Genomic DNA, 21,207 nt, shown 5'->3' with positions numbered 1-21,207 from the left:
ACATCCCTTCTTTATTATAAATAATTAAGTAAAACAAGTTATTTGCCTGTGCCCACTAAATATCATTATAATAATAATAACGCACACACTCAACATAGCCCCGCACTAGGGAAACCCCGTGTCGCAGGTGCCATGGACACAGACTCTATGTACATACACCACAATTTCGCCCAAACTCACTAGATAAACAAATATAGGCAATACAAATATTTCTCCCGGCCCGGGCATCTAACCTGGGACCTCTGCGTGGCACTCCAGCATGGTAACCGTTCGGCCACGGAGGCAGTAGTTATACATAGTAATCTAATGTTGTTTACAATGAATTTCGAATTGGAGTTTATAAAAAAGCAGAGCCTCCTTGCAGGTGTCTGACAGAGATATGTGTTCCGGACGCGTAACATCTTTATGCACGCTGATAGCCCAGCCCGTCTTCTGTCAAAATTTAATTTTACGTTTGAGACAGCGAAGTACCCCTTCTTTTTTTTCCGCTTTCCAGTCAGTACCATCGCAAGTTTTTTTGGACTGATTTAATGAGCACACAGCATGCGTAATATTTGTGCGCGTGTACAGGTATATGTATAAATAAGACATTCCATTTAACTTTTTTTTTAGGGGGAAATCTTTATAGATACCCCTGAGCCCAGGGAGACTCAGGGGTTAAGTGGGGACTCTCCCTCCAGTCTGGAGGGCCTACCCCACTAAAATCCCCCCGGGTTTACCTCTCGCCGGTTGAGTCGGCGTCGTGGGATCGGTGAACATTCACCACGACGCCGCTAGCTTGCGCCAGGGCTCCCGCGCCAACGGAGGGGCGAGTCGGTTGTCCTCCGACCCGCTCCCCAGACGAGTGAGGCCGTGCAATGCAGGATCCGGAATCCCTGTCCAGAGCCCGCTGGTCTCACCAGGGGATCAGGCGAGCAGCGAACTGCGTTCGCCTTCTCCCCGTACGTCTGCGCCGAAGCGGGTGCGCGTCCGCCGCGTCTTCGCGCACCCGCTCCGCGGCCTCCTTTTGCGACATGACCTCTGCGCAAAAGGAGGCTACCGCCTCCCAGGACTCCTCGCTATCGAGTATGGCGGCAACCACGCTCGGCAGCGAGAGGTCCTGCCCTATTGTCCCCGTCAGGGTACGGTGCTGCTCATCTCAACGGCTGCACACCTCTAGGGTGTGCTGCGCGGTGTCATCCACAGCGCCGCACTCGTGGCACGACGGGGACGGTTCCCTCCTCGCCACCTTGTGTAGGTAGTGACAGAAGCAGCCATGCCTCACCTGCACAAGGTGGTATGACAGCGGCCCGTGGAACCGGCTCACCCACTCTACGAGGACAGGACGGATCGGCCCTATGGTACGAGCTCCATAGGGGGGATCCGCCAAGCCCTCTTTCCACCGGTCCCGCATACGCAGCGCCGCGAGGCGACCGGGTGGTCGCAGCGATTTCGTCGCCGCTGATAAGACCCCACTCCAAATGGGAGCTCCGTATAAGGCCATACTTCGGCTCATCCCGGCGTATAGCCTTCTGCATGGGGCTCCCGGCCTCCCGAGATTGGGCAGGAGCCGACCCAACGCCGATGCGGCGCCCACTATTCGGGGAGCAAGTTGCCGGAAATGCTTCCCGAAGTTCCATCGCCGGACAAGGCCCAGGTATTTCATCTGGGACCTGACCGGGACCGAAATCAGACTTGGGGTCGCACGGGGCATCCTGCAAAGATACTGTCTCCGTGGCCGAACGGTTACCATGCCGGACTGCCACGCAGAGGTCCCAGGTTCGATTCCCGGGCCGGGAGAAATAGTTGTATGGCCTACAATTATTTCTCTCCTGAGTTTGGGTGTAATTTGTGGTTGTCTGTGTGTGTGTCCATGGCACCCGCGACACAGGGTTTCCCTAGTGCGGGGCTACGTTGAGTGTGTGCGTTATTATTATTATTTATACACAAGAAAAGGGAATAAAATCAGAAATAGGTAACTCACCATTCGGTGTCTGATGTTGGTCATTGCCGTATTTAATGATAGCCAGTGCCGTCAATTTAATGACAGCCATGACAGGTTTTTGGTTTTTTATTTATTTTTTGTTTTTATTGTTATTATTATATTTATATAATTAATGTTTGAGTTAGTTGATTATTTAACTTTTAGGTGTCCCTAATAATAAATAAGCACTTATGTAGGTAACTAAATGGGTAGGTACATTCTTAATTATCCCATTGCGTGTGTACCGCACGACACGATTCTCAAAGACAGCGTTGCTATCAGCGCTTTGGACGGAGATTTAACACCCCTTGCACTTGAACCGAGACTCGTTTATTTACTTACGTCACTGTTATTTCGCCATTGGTTTTCCTGAAAAGATTTTCCTTTTACGATGTTTATAATTATTTGGATTTCCATTTTTTGTACCTAAATATATATTCGAATTGTGGTGTTCTAATTTATACGGGCCATGGTAGAATAACAATGAGGGCTATGTTATTAGCATAGTCCTCAGATCCTGTCATGGAACCTTTTGACATGATTTTTATTGTTATTTTTTACTTTTTTTCTTCTTTATTTAATACGCAATACGGCTACCTGCCAATAAAGAACTTTACCACTACATTATTGTTGTTGTTGTTGACTGTAACCAATCAACATTATTCCAATTGCATAAAGCACCAAAACCGCAGTTTCAATAAGATAATAGACAACAATAAAATATAAACTGTGAAAGAGAACCTTATGTTGTGCACTAAAAGATCATATGGTAAGACCTGTAGCATCGCTAAATTACTCGAGCAGCGTCACTTTTCTCTCACAACTACTACCTCTGCATAGTTCGCACAACGACGCACCAACAACATACTAACAACAGGTTAGCTAGCTGCTCGGTAATGAGCCACACATTGGATAATATCAATGCATTATAACAATAATAACGCACACACCCACAGTCATGCATCAGGAAAACCCCTCGTCTCAGGTGCCATGGACACACACACCGACAGACAACCATAAACCACACAAATACCACTCCCGGCCCGGGAACCGAACACGGGACCTCCGCGGGGTAATCCAACATAGCAACCGTTCGGCCACAGAGGCAGTTTTATTTAAATTACATTACCTGTCATTGTAATAAAGAGCAGCTCCAGTATTACTTTGTCCAATAGGCAACAATTCGTAAATTGGAGCACAGACGCCATATATGTGAGTCACAACTAAAACATTGCAGCGTCATTCAAATGACACATCCGCCAAATGGCGTTATACAAAAATCTACTAAAGTTTAACTACGGATTTTACTATGAGCACTGGGTAAATACTTATTTTATAGACTCCATACCTAAAAAGAACATAATAAAAGTAACCCTACTATATAATAACGCACACACTCAACATAGCCCCGCACTAGGGAAACCCTGTGTCGCGGGTGCCATGGACACACACATAGACAACCACAAATTACACCCAAACTCACGAGAGAAATAAATGTAGGCCATACAAACATTTCTCCCGGCCCGGGAATCGAACCTGGGACCTCTGCGTGGCAGTCCGGCATGGTAACCGTTCGGCCACGGAGGCAGTTAGTTAGTTATATGTTTACATTAAGACACGTTACTAGTCATCTCCTGTAATTATTATTGAAATTATAGGCACTAATGCATTACCAAAAACTAGCAAAGACAATTTCACTAACGCTTAGCTGTATGGTTTTAACTTTTGCCTTTCGTTAACGGAAAGAAATCAAAAATAACAACCTAGATAGATATTCCGTGATGTATAACTCAGTACAGAGAAACTGCAATTTCTTGTCATATCTTGTAGTTTCTTTTGTTATAAACAAATTTTTCATACTTTTATCCTCGTCGCCACTTGTTATGTTTGTTCTTTTCCTGTGAACACTGGTTCCGCACCGTCATGCATGACGTAACACCCCGTCCACTCGCCAACGGCTCTCGTGGTACTGACTGGGTGTACCCACGCATAGACTCACGAGACAGCGTGTAGGTCTGGGTCTGAGTCAGGGTCTGGCACTCAAGCCTTTAACAGGTAGGAATAAAAAAAAATTGAATAAAAAAAAGGTATGTCAAGTCGCATCATACACTACAGAGGATATTTACAATTTTACTTATACATACTAATATGGGTGTCGAATGAAAGGGGTCCCCTCAACCATTACAATAAAACCGTAAAAGTAGTACATTTTTGGAGAACGAAGCAAATTAATGTTATACTCGCCGTTTACGTCTCTTTTTAAAGAAAGTATTTATTACATAATGGAGTAAGGAGTTTTAATGTGGTTGCCAATTATTTGAAAGATTTTACACAATTTAAAGATTTCTCCAAAGTTATTGGAAAATGAAAGAGATAACTTAATAATAATGTACTGATAAGACTCTAAGCTCCGCTCTCTTTATTAGGTCCTCGAACTGTTTGTGAATGGAGCAAACATGAGCGATGTTACGCAATGCAAACCAATTACGGCCGATTCAATACGTTCAGTACTTCAACTCATTATACAACGTGACTTTTGTATATTTCTTGCTAATTTTTCGTTTAAGTTTCTAAATGATAAAGAACGCTACAATATACCAAAATTTAAAAAAAATCATAAAAATTTTCGTTCTGATTCTTAGCGCGTTGTTTAAGTCAGTTTGTATTTTTTCAAATATTACATCAATGACTTTTTATCAAGCGGCGGTTGAAAGTTTCTATAGTTTTGTCCACAGTCTAAGGTGGACAAAACTGTAGAAACAACTAAGTCTGAAGACAAAACTTTAGAAAGCCAGCGGTCGACAAGGAGACGGCAGAGTTCCACCTGTTGCGTAATCGCTCGGGATAGTATGATGAACGCGTCTTTATTTAAAATAATGTGTCATCGATCTTTACGTCATTTTAACGTCAAAAGTTGACCACCTCGATTGGGTAGTCCAAAAATATAAAAATAAATATATGTTTTAAAAATTGACAAGGAAAATACCACGCTCAATGGATCCGGCCATTCCCTCCGCGAACGAGAACATTAGGAAAATCGAAGATATTATAGACTTGCAGAAGGCGAATGGGAGCTTCAGCGTGCGTCAGGTGGCGTTCGCGCTGCCCGCGGAGGAGGCGGGCGGCGCGGCGGCGGCGCGCAGCCTCGAGTCGGGGCTGGCGGCGCGGCTGGCGCGGCGCCGCGTGCGCAAGCGGTCGCGGCGGCCGCGCAGTCCGCTGCCCGACGCCGTCTCGTGGCCCAGCGACTCCGACATCACCGTGCTGCGCATGAAGCTGTGTCTGGACGACGCCTCCGGCCCGCGCGGCAAGACGGGCGACGTGGCGCTGGGCGACGGCCTGCACCGCTCCGACGGCTCTTCCATGGTGAACCTGGCCACTCTGGTGCTACACTCGCAGCCCGCGTCCAAGCACAGCTTGCCCTCGGAGGAGTTCTTGCTGCCGCTCACTTCGTGGGAGCCGCCGCGGCCTCCCCCTTTGCCGGCCGCCGCGCCCCTCGCACCCGTCGACAGCAACGTGATGCCGCACCCCACCAGGACTTCTAAATTGGCCAAATTTTTGCGACTATACTTCTGTCCTTGCTGCACTTGTCTGTACGAGATGGAGAAAATGCGAGAAGAGCAGTCTGTTTACTTGACGAGGAGTCGGAGTCCAGTCAATGCACTCGTGTAGATCTCGATACGTCGTCGGCCTTTCACTAAGTTTTGTAAATTGCACATAAAGTACTTCGTCGTCATATCATCGCGTATTTTTACCTTGTACGACAGAGGAACTATTGCAACATTTATGTAAGTGCATACGTACATATATCTCCTCCCGGTTTGTGTCACCGACCAGCTTGTGGCTGCTGTCAGCACAAGGTGAAGCGCTTAGGCACTATTTTTCTAACACATGTTATGAATGTTGAGACAACGCCAAGCTCTGAACAATTTTAACGAGTGTAGTGTGTGTTACTACGATTAGTCTCTGTGTCCTGAGACTTCTACTCTGGCAAGTCTCGTAAATTAACGTCTTGTTGTGTTAAAACTTACACCTTCAACTGGGGACAGCGGCACGATGTCGGTCCGACGACGCTGTGCAAGTGCGTGTCTAATGATCAAGAAATGCTGACATTGAACCTCAGCACGCGCGGCTTCGCATCGCGAGTGGCGCTCCTGTTCACACTGTTTACCGTTCACCACTATTGATATTAAACGTATGCGAATCAATAAGTGGTTATTTCATTTTTTATACATATGTATGACGGGCAAAATTAGGTGAACGTAATTTTTACACGAGTTTGACTTCCCGAGTATCAAGCTAAAACCTCAAAAGTATTTTTAAATGAAACTGGCTTTAAACAAATTTGTAAATGCGAAGAAATAGCTAATTAAAATAATAGATATACAAGGAATTTTTAAAATAGATACTTCGCTCTTGAATTTTCTAGAGTGTCACTTGGCACTGATACATTACGATAAGTCTTTGAATTGCTAAACTTAAGGAAGGGAGCTTGAGCGGCCGTTCTGGATAGAAACGTCTGACGGCTTGCTAAAGGGTTTACCTACTTTAAACGCTTATTATACTACCCGATTTCAAGGGCCATGCGTCAATTGGGCGCCGCTTATTAACTTATATGTATACGTCGCCCTAATTGGGGACCCTAACTCCCTACCTGCTGTTACACCTCCCTAATTTACAGGTATATAGAATAATTATTTTGTAGATTGAAGGTTAAATGTAGACTCTGCTTTATATCGTAAGAACGACTTTTCGATGTATGCTTTATATTATATATTTTTGTGCATGATGCTGCCTGCGGTCGAGTGGTGTTGGGTGGACTGATAAAGGTCAAAGCGCACGCGTCTCGTACTGCCTCACTCAGTGTCATTTGCTTCATCAAGCAAAACTTTGAATTGTGAATCATATTGTACCTATACGTTTCTTCTTTTGATACTGTGAATGATGAAAAATCACCAGTAAGTAAAAGAGTGGCTTAGTGGGTGGCACATGCTGTGCCACCCCATCATCTCGCGTTGGACAACAATGGCCAAGTATCTTACGAGGGATTTTTGTTTTATTTTTTGTAGCGCGCTTTTTAGCGGTGGTTATTATTATTTATAGAAAGGAGTTTCGTTAACTTTCTTCGTGAGGTTAAAATAACCGACGCCGGCGGCGGCAGCGCGTTGTCCGCTGTAGAGACACGGCATTGGCTCGTTAGTCGCTCTTCACGGTCAGTTGGGAGATTTTGTTCGATTTGGGTATCGACAGTGTTGCGAAGCGTTTGACTCGTTCGATTCGTCACCGGCGGTGGCGGCAGCGGCGCTGCGGCTGCGGCTGCGGCTGCCGCTGCGGAGCGCTATAAAGCGGGAGAAAGCCCGGCGGCCCGCAGTCCCGCGATAGGCGCACGCGCACCTACACTCTGCACACGTATCTCGTTCACGTTCTTTGCTGTGAACCGCAGTTTTCCCGAGTGATATTTTGTGCGCCGCATGAATATGAGGTAAATACACTTGTGACAGTTAAAATTCAGTTTAAACCATCCATTTCAAATTAGGGCAAATGTGTAACATTCGGTTGTGATGTAAAGGAACCGGTTAGCATATATACGTTTATGGGCTCCTTTTAAAAGTAACGTTCAATAGTTACCTAAAAATTTCAACATACTTCCAGCGAGTCTCGGGAGGACATGTTTCTGTTTCAGATTTGGGCGTTATAATAATGCCGAATATCTATATATTATCGATAGTTTCGACCTTTTAGTAAAACCCGCATGAGGACTTCAAGATTTAAATATAAATTAAATTATTCGCTAAAACAGCACAACACGGAGATGCACAGATTGTACCATTGTGAGTAGGAGTCAATGGTTACAGAGTTCCACCCACGACGCGAGCGGCTGCGTCGAGCGGTGAACGACAGAAGTGCGCCTCCCTCGTCTGAGCAGAGCAAATTGCTCCCCGAGGAACTCTTCATTCCATATCGAGTACTTAGATTTTCGCGGTCGTTACATATAGGGAATGAAACTAGTTTTTAGATCTAATTCACGGATGTTTGTTTTGTTACGCGCCTGTAATTAAATGGTTCGAAATGTTGGTTGTGTCCACAGTTTTTTTTTTTTTTTTTTTATAACGCACACACTCAACATTTAGATCACTTTTAGGAAACATTTCATTTGCAACACTGCCCAACTGTACGTACTAATCATATTATCAGCTTATACGCGCCCACTGCTGGATATAAGCGGCCCCCTGAGCCGCCAACCCAATACATTAAACAAAATTCGTAGACCACGAGTTGTCTGGACATTCAATGGAAAATACTACATCTATCACGTGTTATTAGTTTTTGCAACTATCGCGTGGGAATGTTCGGCGCAGCAGCAGCGGCCTGCGGCAGCGGCGCTGCGCGAGAAAGCGAAAGTGTGTCGAGCCTACTCATGTTTACGATTCGCACCCGTGTGAGATAATTGCCGCCAAGTGTAGGTCGAACCACCGCGTCGCGGGGCGTCGTCGTCGCACCGCCGCCACGTCTCCGCCACGATGCCGCCACGTCGGCAGTGGTGCAGCTGCAGTTAGCTGCAAAAAAGAGCTCGGGCACGGCGTGACCCCGCTTGCGTAACCGCCGCATAACAAGTCGCGCCGCGCGCCCCGCGGGTCGCTGCGCACCGGTTGCCATGACTTTGCCCGCTGCGCCCGCGCCCCCCCACAGTAAGCCCAAACTTGCGTATCGTGGACTTTGGAATAATTTGTGGAATATCGAGATGATTTTTTCATATGATAAATTTTACATTACAATATTTTTTTAGAAAGTTGCTTCTTGCAGAGAAAACAAACAGTTTAGTTTTTTTGTATGTATAAGAAATGTAGGAAAATATGGTGTATGTGACTTGTTTATAGTATATATCACGGATCGGACTATCACGCAGAGGTCCCAGGTTTGATTCTCGGCCCGGGTGAAATATTTGTAAGGCCTACATTTATTTCTCTCGTGGGTTTGGGTGTAATTTGTGATTGTCTATGTGTGTGTCCATGGCACCCGCGACACGGGGTTTCCCTAGTGCTATGTTGAGTGTGTGCGCTATTATTATTATTATATATCTAACCATTCTCTACTAAAATAATGCATCTACAGGTACTTTCAGCTTTACCTGTAAAGAGCCGAATTTCTGTATTTTTTTTTTAATATACTAGTTTCTACTTAACTTTCAAGTTGCGGTTATCAATGGAGGGACAGGCAGATGGATTTCTTTTTTCTTTTTAGACAATAATTGGATCTATTTTGCTACATTTCGTTTACAGAATAAAATGTATATTTCTCCAATTAAAAAAATAAACTGTTTTTTTTTCTAAGCAACAAGCAACTTTCCAAAAAATTACTCGAGAATAAAAGTTATCACGAATGTCATTATTTACCATATACAAAAATTCATCTCAGCAAATTATTTCTCCACGAATTATCAGTTTGGGCCCACTGTTCGCCGCCGTCGCGTCGCGAGCGCGTGGCTGATGTACTCTGCGCCGCCGTGTGCTGTTGTTGTATAATAATATTTTACATAGTTAGCTACATATTATGTAGCTTCTCAAACTATACATACATATTATGCTATGTCATACTAATTTTTGAAGCACAGTGAAGTCTTACGGTACGTATTATTTAAGTATACGGTGGGGTGGACTGTGACCTAAACCTTCTCTTTAAAAGCTTCCATACTGTGGGTCGATGCTGACGTACATGCGAGTGATAAAAAGGATTACATTAGCGTCGTTTTCGTAAAGCATTTTAGTACAAATATTAGGCACTTTTGAAGGTTGATATTTCACAGCAATTGGCATGCTTGGTCCGTTTTTGCGTTTATTCACCAAATTTTAAAATATATCGGGTGATTTTTGTTTCAATGCGTAATACGTTGGTTCTTGAAATAAAAATTTAGCAAATAAATATGAACAACTGGTTAGGTTAGGTTAGATTTGAAGACCGCACAGGACCGCATTCCGTACGGACTTATTGCCTACAAGTAGTTATTTTATACATATTATGAAGGTACACATTACTGAGTATTAATTAGTAGTAGTCGTAGTATTAATTGAGAGTTAACTGCTGTTTTGCATGTATACAGACTGTGCTTTGGTTAGTCCAAACATTTAGGGGTTGACCTTTCGTCGAATTTTCCGCTAAATTACACAGGAAATTAAATGAAACACGTTGCAGATGTTGCGCGCTTGAAGATGTCGAGCGACTGCTACCTTGTGAATAGTGTTGTAATATTCTAGTTATACACAATTTAAGTATACACTTACCTACAAAGGGAATGTCTTAATTATTTGGACAATTATTTCGACGTGTGCTGAAGTTAGCATAAGTTTGGCGGCTTATTCTAAGCGGTAAATTGGCCAAGTTAAGTGAAATGCTGGTCGCAGTCATTATTATGTTATATTCGATGAATACATTGCAAACATTAATCATAAACGTGCAATTTTTATTTTATTTTATTTTATTGTGTCGACAGCGCGCGGCGCAGCTTGTACGCAGTTTAAGCAATAGGCGACTGCAATGTTCTTGAAGCAAAACTTCATGAACATCACTCACAGTGGTTTTCTTCTTGACTAAGCGGTGGTTACCACGATTCGGCTTTCGGCGAGTGTTAATTGGCGTCACCGCGCGATACCTGCGGTGCGTGTTGTCGTAATGATGTGAGCACGTTCGGATTAAATAAGAACAGGTACTGTAAGCAGAGCACCGCGGGGGTAAGCGTTCTATGGCCTTGAGCTTGTTGCAGCTCGTCGTGACCGTTTTCCACCAAGTACAACCCACGTTGCACAGCAATTCAACATTTCTTCGCTGCAGGCTTACACACTGCCAGTGGCGCAACTCTCGTGTAGCAACCCGCAGGGCGGCGGCGCGCCGGCGCCGGCGACAAATGGACGTTTGTTTCATCTTGACTACGCACTTGAGCGTCATACGCTCTAAAGTTATTTATCTATACGTAAAGTCTATCTCAGTTAATGAAATATACAGAGAACGTTACTAACTCCATCGCGAATGCGGATTAATCGTGCGTATGCAGAACTCGATTAAAAGTCTAAACCTAGGATATCAAGTAGATATGTGATCTAGTTATTGAGTTAATAGTGTGTGGCTTGCTGCCACACACTTGCCCACTATTAACTCAATAACTAGATCACATGTCTACTATAAAGGGCGCGGCGCGGCGCGCGCCGCTTCTGCGTGGGCGCATTCCGCGGCCGGGCTGATCGTTCGAGCCAACAACATATCAAGCCGTGCCGACAAGTATTTCTAAACAAAATAAAGGTTTTCCACCTAACATATCCACTACTATGGGTTCTTTTCTTCTTATTTTGAACGACACACGTTGCGGAACGCACTTCTTCAATAATAGGTACCCCACTTCTACTCTAAGTACTACTTCAATTTTAGTAGCATATATTATGTATGTGCGTGTTGTTCATCTGTTCTCTTACTGAACCTACTTACCCAACTTCAACGTTATTATAAACATAGCAACATGTGGCTTTCTCAGTAGGTACGTCATAATGTGTTTAAGTCATCAAGTATATAACCAAAAAATATATAAAGAAATAGAGACGAAATGTCATTTAATTTGTTTGAAAACTATTCTGCCATATCATTACTGTAACAACTGCGCTCCGATTGGCTAGCCCGAGTTCGAAACAATTGAACGATGTCGTCAATGGGTGTCGTCAATTGTTTCACTTCAAATCGACCAGTTCACTTGAGCTTTGCTATAATGGACGAAAATTGCAAAATTTAATATTTAATTACCGATGAAATGTGATTCCGTTTGTTTTGTAACTAGATGTTTAGCTGTTTTTCCCACACCACCGTATAGAACAGAATGCCATTGTTAGAGAGATTATCTTTATTACAATAAATACAGAATATTTTTTGGAATATTCGGAGACGTACACACAGGTCAGTAGTTGGTCTGTCTATATTTTAGTGCAAAAGACTGTTGATATTTATAAGAGCCGTATCGCTAATGTGTTACCAGGAATATATGGTCCTTATTTCGTCTCTATTTCTGGTTATATACTCGATGGTTTAAGTCTATAGAATTCGCATTTTTCGCACTTAAAAGACTTAGGAACCTAAATAGTAATTAATACCTGCAAGTTGAGTAAAATATTTTAAAAATATTATTGGTCGTGACAAAGTACCCAAAGGATAAGCTGGGCTATTAAAGAATATAAAAGAAAATTTGTCTGAATACTAAACTGTATTGTAAATTTTAATAACGTTAATTTTTATTGTAATTCAAATATTGGAACACCCATCTATGAATCGTAATTTAATATGATTTTTTCGAAGTAGTCCGGTCGCTCGGATCTGGCGTGCGTGGTGGCGCGGCGTGGTGGCGTGGTGACGTGGTTCAACACATTTAATACGCAACAACAATACTTCGTATAACTATTTATATTTCTCGTTATCGTAGTAGATACATTTCATTTATTAATAAAATTAAGTAATTTTAAAATGTCCATAAAGTTAAAATAATTATTAATAGTAAATATTCTCTACAAAACATTGAAAATACCCAATAATTAGTAGCCACAGAGTAGCTGAGAGCATATAATGAATAATAGGCAAATAATTATAAATAGCGTAAAATTAAAAAAGGAAAGTGAAGGTCGACTTAATTCCGAATTAAAGAGAGAACCGTGAAGACGTGCCATTAACCAAGACAACTTCAAGATCGTAGTCGACAAGTTCGCCAGAACGCGCATTCATTTAAAGAGTGACCTTCTGTCTAACATTGTTGGTACGTCTATATAGTTGTGATAAAATCAAGAGATTATCTTCTCCGGAAAATCTCAAAATAAAAATAACTAAAGCAAGCGAGGTGAGAAGCAACACAAATGATAGGTACCTATAGAAATAAGAAAAGGTGCTTATTTATTAAAAAGAAAATAAAGACCACGGCGCAAGAAATTAAGAAGACAGGGTTAGAGAGTGCAGCATTTCAATAAAGAAGGTTGAGTTTAAATTTAAACCAAAGACAAACTGAATTTTAACTGGAGACTAAATAAAAAAGTTGGTCTCAAATAAGTGGACATAAAGCACTGTTCATAAATATTACGCATCATCTTGATGATTGCATCAGAATTTGTTTCTGACCATCACCACTGCCGAAACAAATATTCGCAGTTGATCGAATCCTGACATTGTCATTGTTTGGAGTCAGTTATATAATGTACCTTTTATTATATCGCTAATGGCATTTGTGCAGGTGTGGGATTGGGGATAAGCGCAATGGCTTTTACGATCTAATGCATATGATAAGTAGATCTAACTGGGCTAGAATCATACTTAGAACATTGTTGGGATCAAATGAGCAAATAGAAATAGAATAAATCCATGATCAACCAGACAAACGATAAAAATATTAGAGAACAACGATGTTGCAGAAAGCCCGTGCAACTGATTTGTCACCACTTCGTCATGGGCCAAAAAGCTACCGAGTAAATAATATGTTTGCATTGCAACTCGACTCGGCGTGAAACGTCAGCGGTAGCGCCTACGCAACTAAGGTCTCATTTCACGACTCGATGACTCGATGGAGAAAGTACAAAAATATGGTTATTGCGTTGCAATTGTAATGGTTTACTCGATTTAGTATTTACTTAATCGTTATTCGTAATGAAATAAGGTAATAAATCTATGTTTGGATTTCCTTCTTTATTACAGAAGCGGCAGAAGTACGACCGGAGAGCGGTTTCGGAGGCTGGCAACACTGTGGCTGGCGTTGACTGCGCTGAGTGCGATGGCACGCGCGTACGCCGTGCCGGTCGACGACGCTGTGCCCGACGAGCTCGACGCGTTTGACGCCGACGACGACGAGCTGGCACTCGACCAGGAGGTGCGTACAGTCACTGACCACCGCAGACTAGGTGAAAGTCGAAAGTGCTACTGTGGTTTTTCAAATCTTTTTTAATACTTTTGTGTTTTACTGTCATGTTGCTTATTGGAACTCACTTCACGACGGCGTTGTATCAGAGTTTGATAAATTTGAGAAGTTTATGTCGGAGCTAAACAGTTCAATTAGCCATTCGACCAATGGTCGCCGAAGGATCGTCAGTTAGAAGATTCATTCAATGGCTCAGTTTAGTGAGTGGATTAGACCGTTAATTTAGTGGCTTAATAAGTCATCATAGTTAAATAAATGAACGAATGAAAGAAACGGCGCGGCTAGGTAATAATACTTTTCTGGCATATAGTATTTAATAGTTTGGCTATTAGGCTGGGTGTGCGGTTATGTAAGTCTCAGGGGATGGAAAAAAGATAAAGATTTCAGTTGTTACGAAACGGTGCAGCAACAGGTGAAATTCAAATTTAAATGAAGTGTTCGTAATAGAATTGAAGCAGCTCGTTCTGTCTACATTCACTCGTTCTGTCTTACTGTCATTTTCTTTTTTCCACAACCCATTTGATGTGTACATTTTTATTAAAAATAAATGCAATAAATACGTTCAGCACGCCAAAAACATTGTTTACATTCAGTAACTGAACATATGGTGCCGAAGTATCTTTGTTTTTTTTTAATAACGCACACACTCAACATGGCCCCGCACTAGGAACACCCTGTCTCGCGGGTGCCATGGACACACAACCACAAATTACACACATCGAATCGAACCTGGGATCTCTGCGTCGCAGTCCGACATGGTAACTGTTCGGCCACAGAGGCAATTAAATTATATTCAATAAAATTATAACGGAGGCAGTTTGTAAATGACATGTATTGGTATTTACCTTTTACAACATTCATTTCAAATAAAAGTAATCTGAAAATACGAACCGGATCAGTCCCTTTTATCATCTAAGTGCGCAGTGGTTGTATAATAACATTTTGTGTAGTTTTACATTGAAGTCACGGTTAGAGACACCATAATGACTAAGTTTCTTGACCAGTGTATTTTTTTATTTATTTAAGCCGCTCGTAAACTATCATTACAGATTATTATCCAACGCGATAGTCTAGACAATATGATGAATACTTACAAGTGCCTAGATACAGTATTAAGTCCAGATAAATAAAGTAACCTTTGTGAATTCACTTAGAGGATTCGTAAATATGTCCACCTCATCATCAATCAAGTTCCTTAGAATAATAACGCATAGAATGATAGTTTCATATCAAACGAACTGTCACAAGTGAGGCAAAAATCCAATTCATGTAGGCTAGTTTTAGTAGTAGGTTAAATTTCGGTTTTAGTGAATATTTATATAAAAATACAAGTTGAAACGCGTTACTTCCTTGTGGAATGTGATGTTAGTACTATTTTATGTTTGTCTGACGTATTTTTACACTCATTTACCGCACATTTCGTCATTTTTAGCAAAAATTCTGGAGCTGTTCGTGGTGCAAGTTGACCTTGAGCACTGAAGGCCCGCCCGCTCGTGTAGGCCTTTTGGGCGCGCTTCAATTTGCCTCACTTAGCGTGTGCGGACTAGGTTTCTATGCGTTATTATTCTAAGTCAAGTTCATGATCCGTGTTGCGCGCGTGAGCGGCGGCGCTTGTCCTAACATGTTGGTGCGCGCATACGGCACCACCACTAGCTGCGGCCGTTGCCTTCGTTTCACATACCTACCTGTTTGGCGCACTAAAATTTATGTGTCTCAGTAAACCCGCATTTTAATTTTTTGCCTTTAGTAATTTAAAAATATATGTTACTAATGCTACATTTCTTCTGACTTCGAGTTTATTGTAACCTATCATTCTTAATATAAATAATGTTGGATACATCCGTGGATAGAATGGATATACCCCGTAATGTCTTAAATACATATATCTTATAAATTTATTCTGTATTTTCTCAAGTATAAGGGCATTTCACTCAAGCTAGCTTCTCACCAGAGTATTATATAAAACTATGATCGCTTTAATATTCGTGAAACTGTGTGCTTTGCGCAGGACAAAACCCAAATGGCTGTACACTTTCTTGCAGATGTTATACACGTGATCTCGAAAGTGATGCAGTTAAAGGAACGCCCAAATCGTTCACCTCATTCACCCTCGCCATGGTTATATACCCAGTCCCTTGTAATCGTGCACCCTAGGTCTGTGTGCGCGAGAGAAAGTAATAGCTGTGCATTTGGCGGTATTATATTTATAGTAACCTATTCTCATGGCTCCAAGCTACCACTGTGTCGATGTCTCTCTGCAACTTTTCGCAATCACCTTGATCTTGTACTGCGAGATGCAATTTCAGGTCGTCCGCAAACAACAAGCACTTGGCATCTTGTACCTACTTGCTTCGGCAAGTCGTTTATGACTAGCAGGAATTCCAAAGGCCCAAGATTACTGACTTGATTTACGCCGGATGTGGTGTAACAGGTAACCTATCACAAAGTCGAAAATGTTTTTGTTCGAAATAACGTTTGCTCAAATTTTCATTACACCGAAAACCGAATTATAACGAAATAGTTGTTCTTTCAGGATATGTTGAGTGTTTATCGCAAAGACACGATTAGGTTAGGTTAAGTTAGGTTTAAAAAAAAATATTTTTCTCTCAAAATTATTTTCGAGGTCATAAAATTTCGATCAAACGTTATTTCTGGAAAATGTAATTTTGGGCTACTGAAAGGTAACCGATGTAATACGTATCTGACACATACCCAGCGTAATTGACATACTGCTGAAACCAAAAGCTTTTTCGAAGTCGAAATAAGCAGCATCCAACTGCACCCCACTATCCTCAAATGGACACTGAACACACTAGCCACGTCAGCCAAATAGTTGTGTAGGTTACAGTCGTACTTCGTGCCGGGCGGAACCCGTGCTGCGAGTCTGTCAACTATGCGCTTACCAATGAGTACAAAGACTTGTGGATAGCAGTCTAAAGAACCTTTCCGGCGTCGACAATATTGCTATTGGTCTGTATTCCTCCACGATAGACGATGACCCACCCTTTGGCACCACCCGTGTCAGCTTCCCCCTTTCCGGGAAAACCGCCGACTCCAGGCAAAGATTATAAATATGCAGTAAGGGACCCATCAAAACATCTCGACATTGCCTAAAAAGGAAGGGTGGAATACCATCTGGCCCCGTGGATGTTTTAGGCTTGAGCCGCTGCAGAGCTCTCCTCATATCATTTACTTGGAGCCGATCCAAATGTAGGTACGCACACTCCCTCATTAGCAGTACCAGCAGCGCAGACAGACATTAAGGCGTTACTGTAAAATGTTAGGTACGCTGCTGCTTAACAATTACGCTGCGAATCAATAAGTATAGAATTCGTATTCGTGGCTATGAAATTCACCACACACACTCATTTATCTTGAAGGAAGACCAACAGCCTAAAACTAACTTATATAATAATAGTAACATCTGAGAGCCAATCACAGATCCTCACAAATAGAAACGTAATATAAGGGATGCACAATTTAACTAACCTACCGCATAAAATATAACTTATTACGTAAAACATAAAAATACAACCTGAGACAAATTCAGATATAATTAATACTTTTAATTAAATCTAATAATATTGATAAATAACAATAATAATAATCATTTAATAATACTAAGTATAAATTTTAATTTGAACACAAAACGGAAATAATACGCCGAAAAACTGACTGAGTAATTTGGTTTGCGTCTTAGAGAAAGCGCATCAAAAACATGCTTGTATAAACTGTACATGGCACCGACTGGGTTGGAAGTAAAAATCGGCATCGACAAGCGCCGTCGCGTGCGCCGCTCACCCGTATCCGTTGATACGACCGGTACCATAATTGCATTAATTGCCGACATTCGCTGCAGGCGACGTCGTCGCGCACGAACGGTTGAAAACCGAAATTCCTAAGTTACATATTTTTGTATAATAGACTTAACAACTTTCCTTAGTAATCGATGCGATGAATGTTGGTTGCAGGAGTCGAGAAATTTGCGGCCACGCGCTTATACTACTGGCGCATATAACGCTTTGCCCAGTGGCTTCCGACCGACACCCTCTCTAGCCGAGCTGGCGGGGTACCAGCGCGGGCCGCAGCAGGAGCCCTCAGCCGCACCGCAGCATTACACAGAGCAGCATGGGCAGCTACAGGGCCAGTTGCAGAGCCAGTTGCAAAGCCAGTCGCAGGGCCGACCGCCGCAGCGCAAGGCGAGTTTTGTTTTGAGTTTTCGGCAACAAAAAAAGGCCTGAACAAAGGCCTGAACGATTACTCGTCGATTGACCGGCGCGGCTGGTTGCAGGTGGCGCAGGCGCAACGTCCACAGGCTCAGGCGCAGTTGGAGGAGGTGGAGGCAGATGAGGAGCGCGAGGAACCGGACCGGCTGGCGCAGCTGCTGCAGCAGTCGCGGTTCGATTGTGTTGGCAAGCAGTCGGGCTATTACGCAGATCAGGAGCTCGCCTGCGAGGTCTTCCACTATTGTCAGGACAGCGTTAAACACTCCTGGATTTGTCCTGACGGTTTCACATTCCATCAAGTAATAAATTTTTTTTGTTTTTCTTTTTAAATATCGTGCAATGAAACGTGCGCCATCACGACGTGCATATTAGTCGCGCACATTTTGAACGGTTGACCGAAAGTATAAATTATTTTTATGATTCTTATTTTTAATTCCGAATCAATTAAAACACGTTATAATATCGAATCGCAAACAAAGGTTAGTTCGTATTATATTTTATTGATTTCTCAAAAATGTAAGCTAAGTGTCGGTCTAAGCTTGGATCTTAGGTCTAAATTACTGCAGAATGTCTGACTTAAGAACGACACACCCTAAAAGCAGCTTTTAAGTTTTATAAAACTGGCGTACCTATAAGCTAGTGCCAGATAAAATATATTTTAACAAAAATAATAAGAAAAGTGAAGTCTCCGCCTTAATAAAGCTTTACGATCACGTAATTTAACTAAGTAGAATATTCATAGACAATTCATACCAGATATTTCGAGATTTTTACCGCATCTTTCAAAACCTATCCCATGAGCATGAATGTACAAAAAAAAAAAGTTTTATTTACAGAGAAATAGCCCCCAATATAATATTTTTTTTATTTTGCAAATAGTGACTATTGTGGAAACTTGGTGTAATAAAACGGTTTTTGATCTTTTAATTAATTTCCGTAACCTTTTTGTTCGAGCCTATTGAGATTTTGTATGTCCGCGTTTCCCTCGAAAATCGTATGTCCATGAATATGGCTGTGAGGTTCTCGATCTGTGACAGGTTCATCTGATCTGCATGCCGCCCACGCACGACAACATTTGCCAGAAGTCAGCCAAATACCACTTCGTCAACGAGTACCTGTATCGGCCGATCAACCAGGAGGAAGTGCAACGCAAACCCAACGTGTCGCTTAAGTACTCCGACCGGTACTATCCCGCCGAGGTGTACCACGACGATCGCTTCGAGGAGGACGAGGACGGTGACGAGGTGCGTTTGCTCTCGCGAACCGCTTGTGTGCGGTTTCCTTCAGCCGCGGTGTTCGCTGACGGAGCTTCTGTTACAGGAGGAGGCCCCGAGAAAGGCGACGCCCGCGGCGGCGCGCCTCGCTTCGTCGGCGGCGACCCCGGCTGCGCGGCCGCAGCCCACGGCTCAGGTGTTCCGCTCGCCGGAAGAGGTGAACATACCGCTGTTGCAGCGCAGGCCGCAGCGCCCCTACGACTTCGACTTCTGACCCGGCGAGTAGTCCGGTTCGGCTGGCTCGGCCCGCTCCCACCGCCGCGTCGCGTACATTTATCAAAAATACTATTTATACTTATATTGTTTAAGTTTTGTGTCACAAATTAGTTGTAAGCTAGTCTCATAATAGGTATTAAGGAGCGCTGTTGATTGAGTAAACGAGTGATTATAGCAACGTTTATTTCATTAAAAACATGGATCATTCGCGACGGGGCGAAGCGAAAGATGGCGCGTGTACTGGCGATGGCAGCTTTCTCGCGGCCGGACTCCAAAGGGCACATTTCGCATCGCATCATTTATCTGAAAGTATTGTACAAACTGTACAAAGTTATTGTTAATGTTAAACTTATATGTATAGACAACACAAGAAAGTAAACAAAGTTGTTGTCATGATGATAGACAATAATTAATGTACCTAACTAGATAGAAACGAAGCTAATCACCTTAGCGGAGATTTGCCCAAGTAATGATTTACTGTAGGAATTAATAGAACGCAGTCAAATTTGAAACAGTTCGAATGAAGATCAGAATTCTACCTTTCGTACTAAAAGGTAGAATTCTGATGTTAATTACTTAATCCATAGCTTTTTTATAAACCGACCTCAAAACTTTACAGAATTACATCTATTTGCCAAGTTTTGTGAAATCGGTTAAAAATAAAGAACTAGTACGGAAATTTATTTACTTATGCATATAAAGCTACAAATCCTGATTCACTTAGAAAAATAGAACTACTTAAAAAATATATTTATATTGTTGTACGCGGATAGGTTCATAATATAGATGACCTGAATGTGGCCTGCAAAAACATTATATGTTATCATATAGAGGGGTTATTTGAGCATTTTATAAGGCACACCCTGCGTGATTTCCGCCGGAAGTAAAAAATATTCGAAATTTAACTAAACAAGAATGCATTTCAAAGTCTTTTATGACCGAAACTATTAAAGAAAGGCAGGTGCTGGAAGGAATGTCATAGAGGGTAACACTGGTCAACTGCTTGTGTCAAAAAAAGACAAGACGGCGAATCCAAAATGGCGACCGAAGAAAAACTTGCTTCTATCCGGTAGAAAATTGGCATGCGAAGGTCTTTAGGAGCCCTTAATCATAATTTGGGGTCAAAAGTTTCTTTTCGCCACTTTATAACATGGCTGCCATACAAGCGAATTTTTCGTTAAAAATGGCTGCCCATATCAGTCAACCGTGACCATGGGACCTGTAAAGGGCCCGAAACGTTGGTTTGTTTGAAAAAACAAATATAAGCGATTTAAATCCGGAAAAATCGTTTCATTTTCTATTAATATTATTTTACTTACTTGTTGGCCAACACCAACCTTTTTATTTCAATTCATTGATTTTTTAAATCGATGTGTTCATTAATAAAATGTAACTAAATATAAAAAAATATCTGTGAAAACATCTCATAACAACCCTGTTTTGTAAATTACTTACTCTTTTCTTACTAACGATATATGTAACAATCACTTAACATGAGAAAAGATATTGAAAAAACGAGTATTACAATTATTCTACAATAAGGGTAGTTGCACAGTCAAAGGTGAGTAGAGTAATAATATTGATATTATCGTAATGACACGATTA

The 21,207-nt window shown here is 42.2% G+C and overlaps 2 protein-coding genes across 3 annotated transcripts in view; one reads left to right on the top strand and one right to left on the bottom strand.

The window, feature by feature from the left end:
• The first annotated feature begins 7,294 nt into the window (after positions 1 to 7,294).
• LOC113226207 lies at positions 7,295 to 19,797 on the top strand. Its single transcript, XM_026458746.1, has 6 exons — positions 7,295 to 7,442; positions 13,667 to 13,838; positions 17,858 to 18,085; positions 18,178 to 18,411; positions 19,150 to 19,356; positions 19,433 to 19,797. The coding sequence occupies exons 1-6, from the start codon at positions 7,432 to 7,434 to the stop codon at positions 19,598 to 19,600; spliced, it is 1,020 nt and encodes a 339-aa protein (XP_026314531.1). The 5' UTR covers positions 7,295 to 7,431; the 3' UTR covers positions 19,601 to 19,797.
• LOC113226206 overlaps positions 19,779 to 21,207 on the bottom strand; it is a 100,698-nt gene continuing 99,269 nt past the window's right edge. Inside the window, exon 11 of one of the 2 annotated variants that reach the window (XM_026458742.1) lies at positions 19,779 to 19,905. The gene's annotated coding sequence lies outside the window, so the exon portion shown is untranslated. Of the gene's footprint in view, positions 19,924 to 21,207 lie in introns of both variants that reach the window. The other variant, XM_026458744.1, reaches the window with a different exon arrangement.

The sequence above is a fragment of the Hyposmocoma kahamanoa genome, unplaced genomic scaffold (assembly GCF_003589595.1).
Source record: "Hyposmocoma kahamanoa isolate Upper Pololo Valley unplaced genomic scaffold, ASM358959v1 182, whole genome shotgun sequence".
Lineage (NCBI taxonomy): Eukaryota > Metazoa > Arthropoda > Insecta > Lepidoptera > Cosmopterigidae > Hyposmocoma > Hyposmocoma kahamanoa.
The sequence above is the reverse complement of the archived record's forward strand: the minus strand, read 5'-3'. Positions and strand labels throughout refer to the sequence as shown.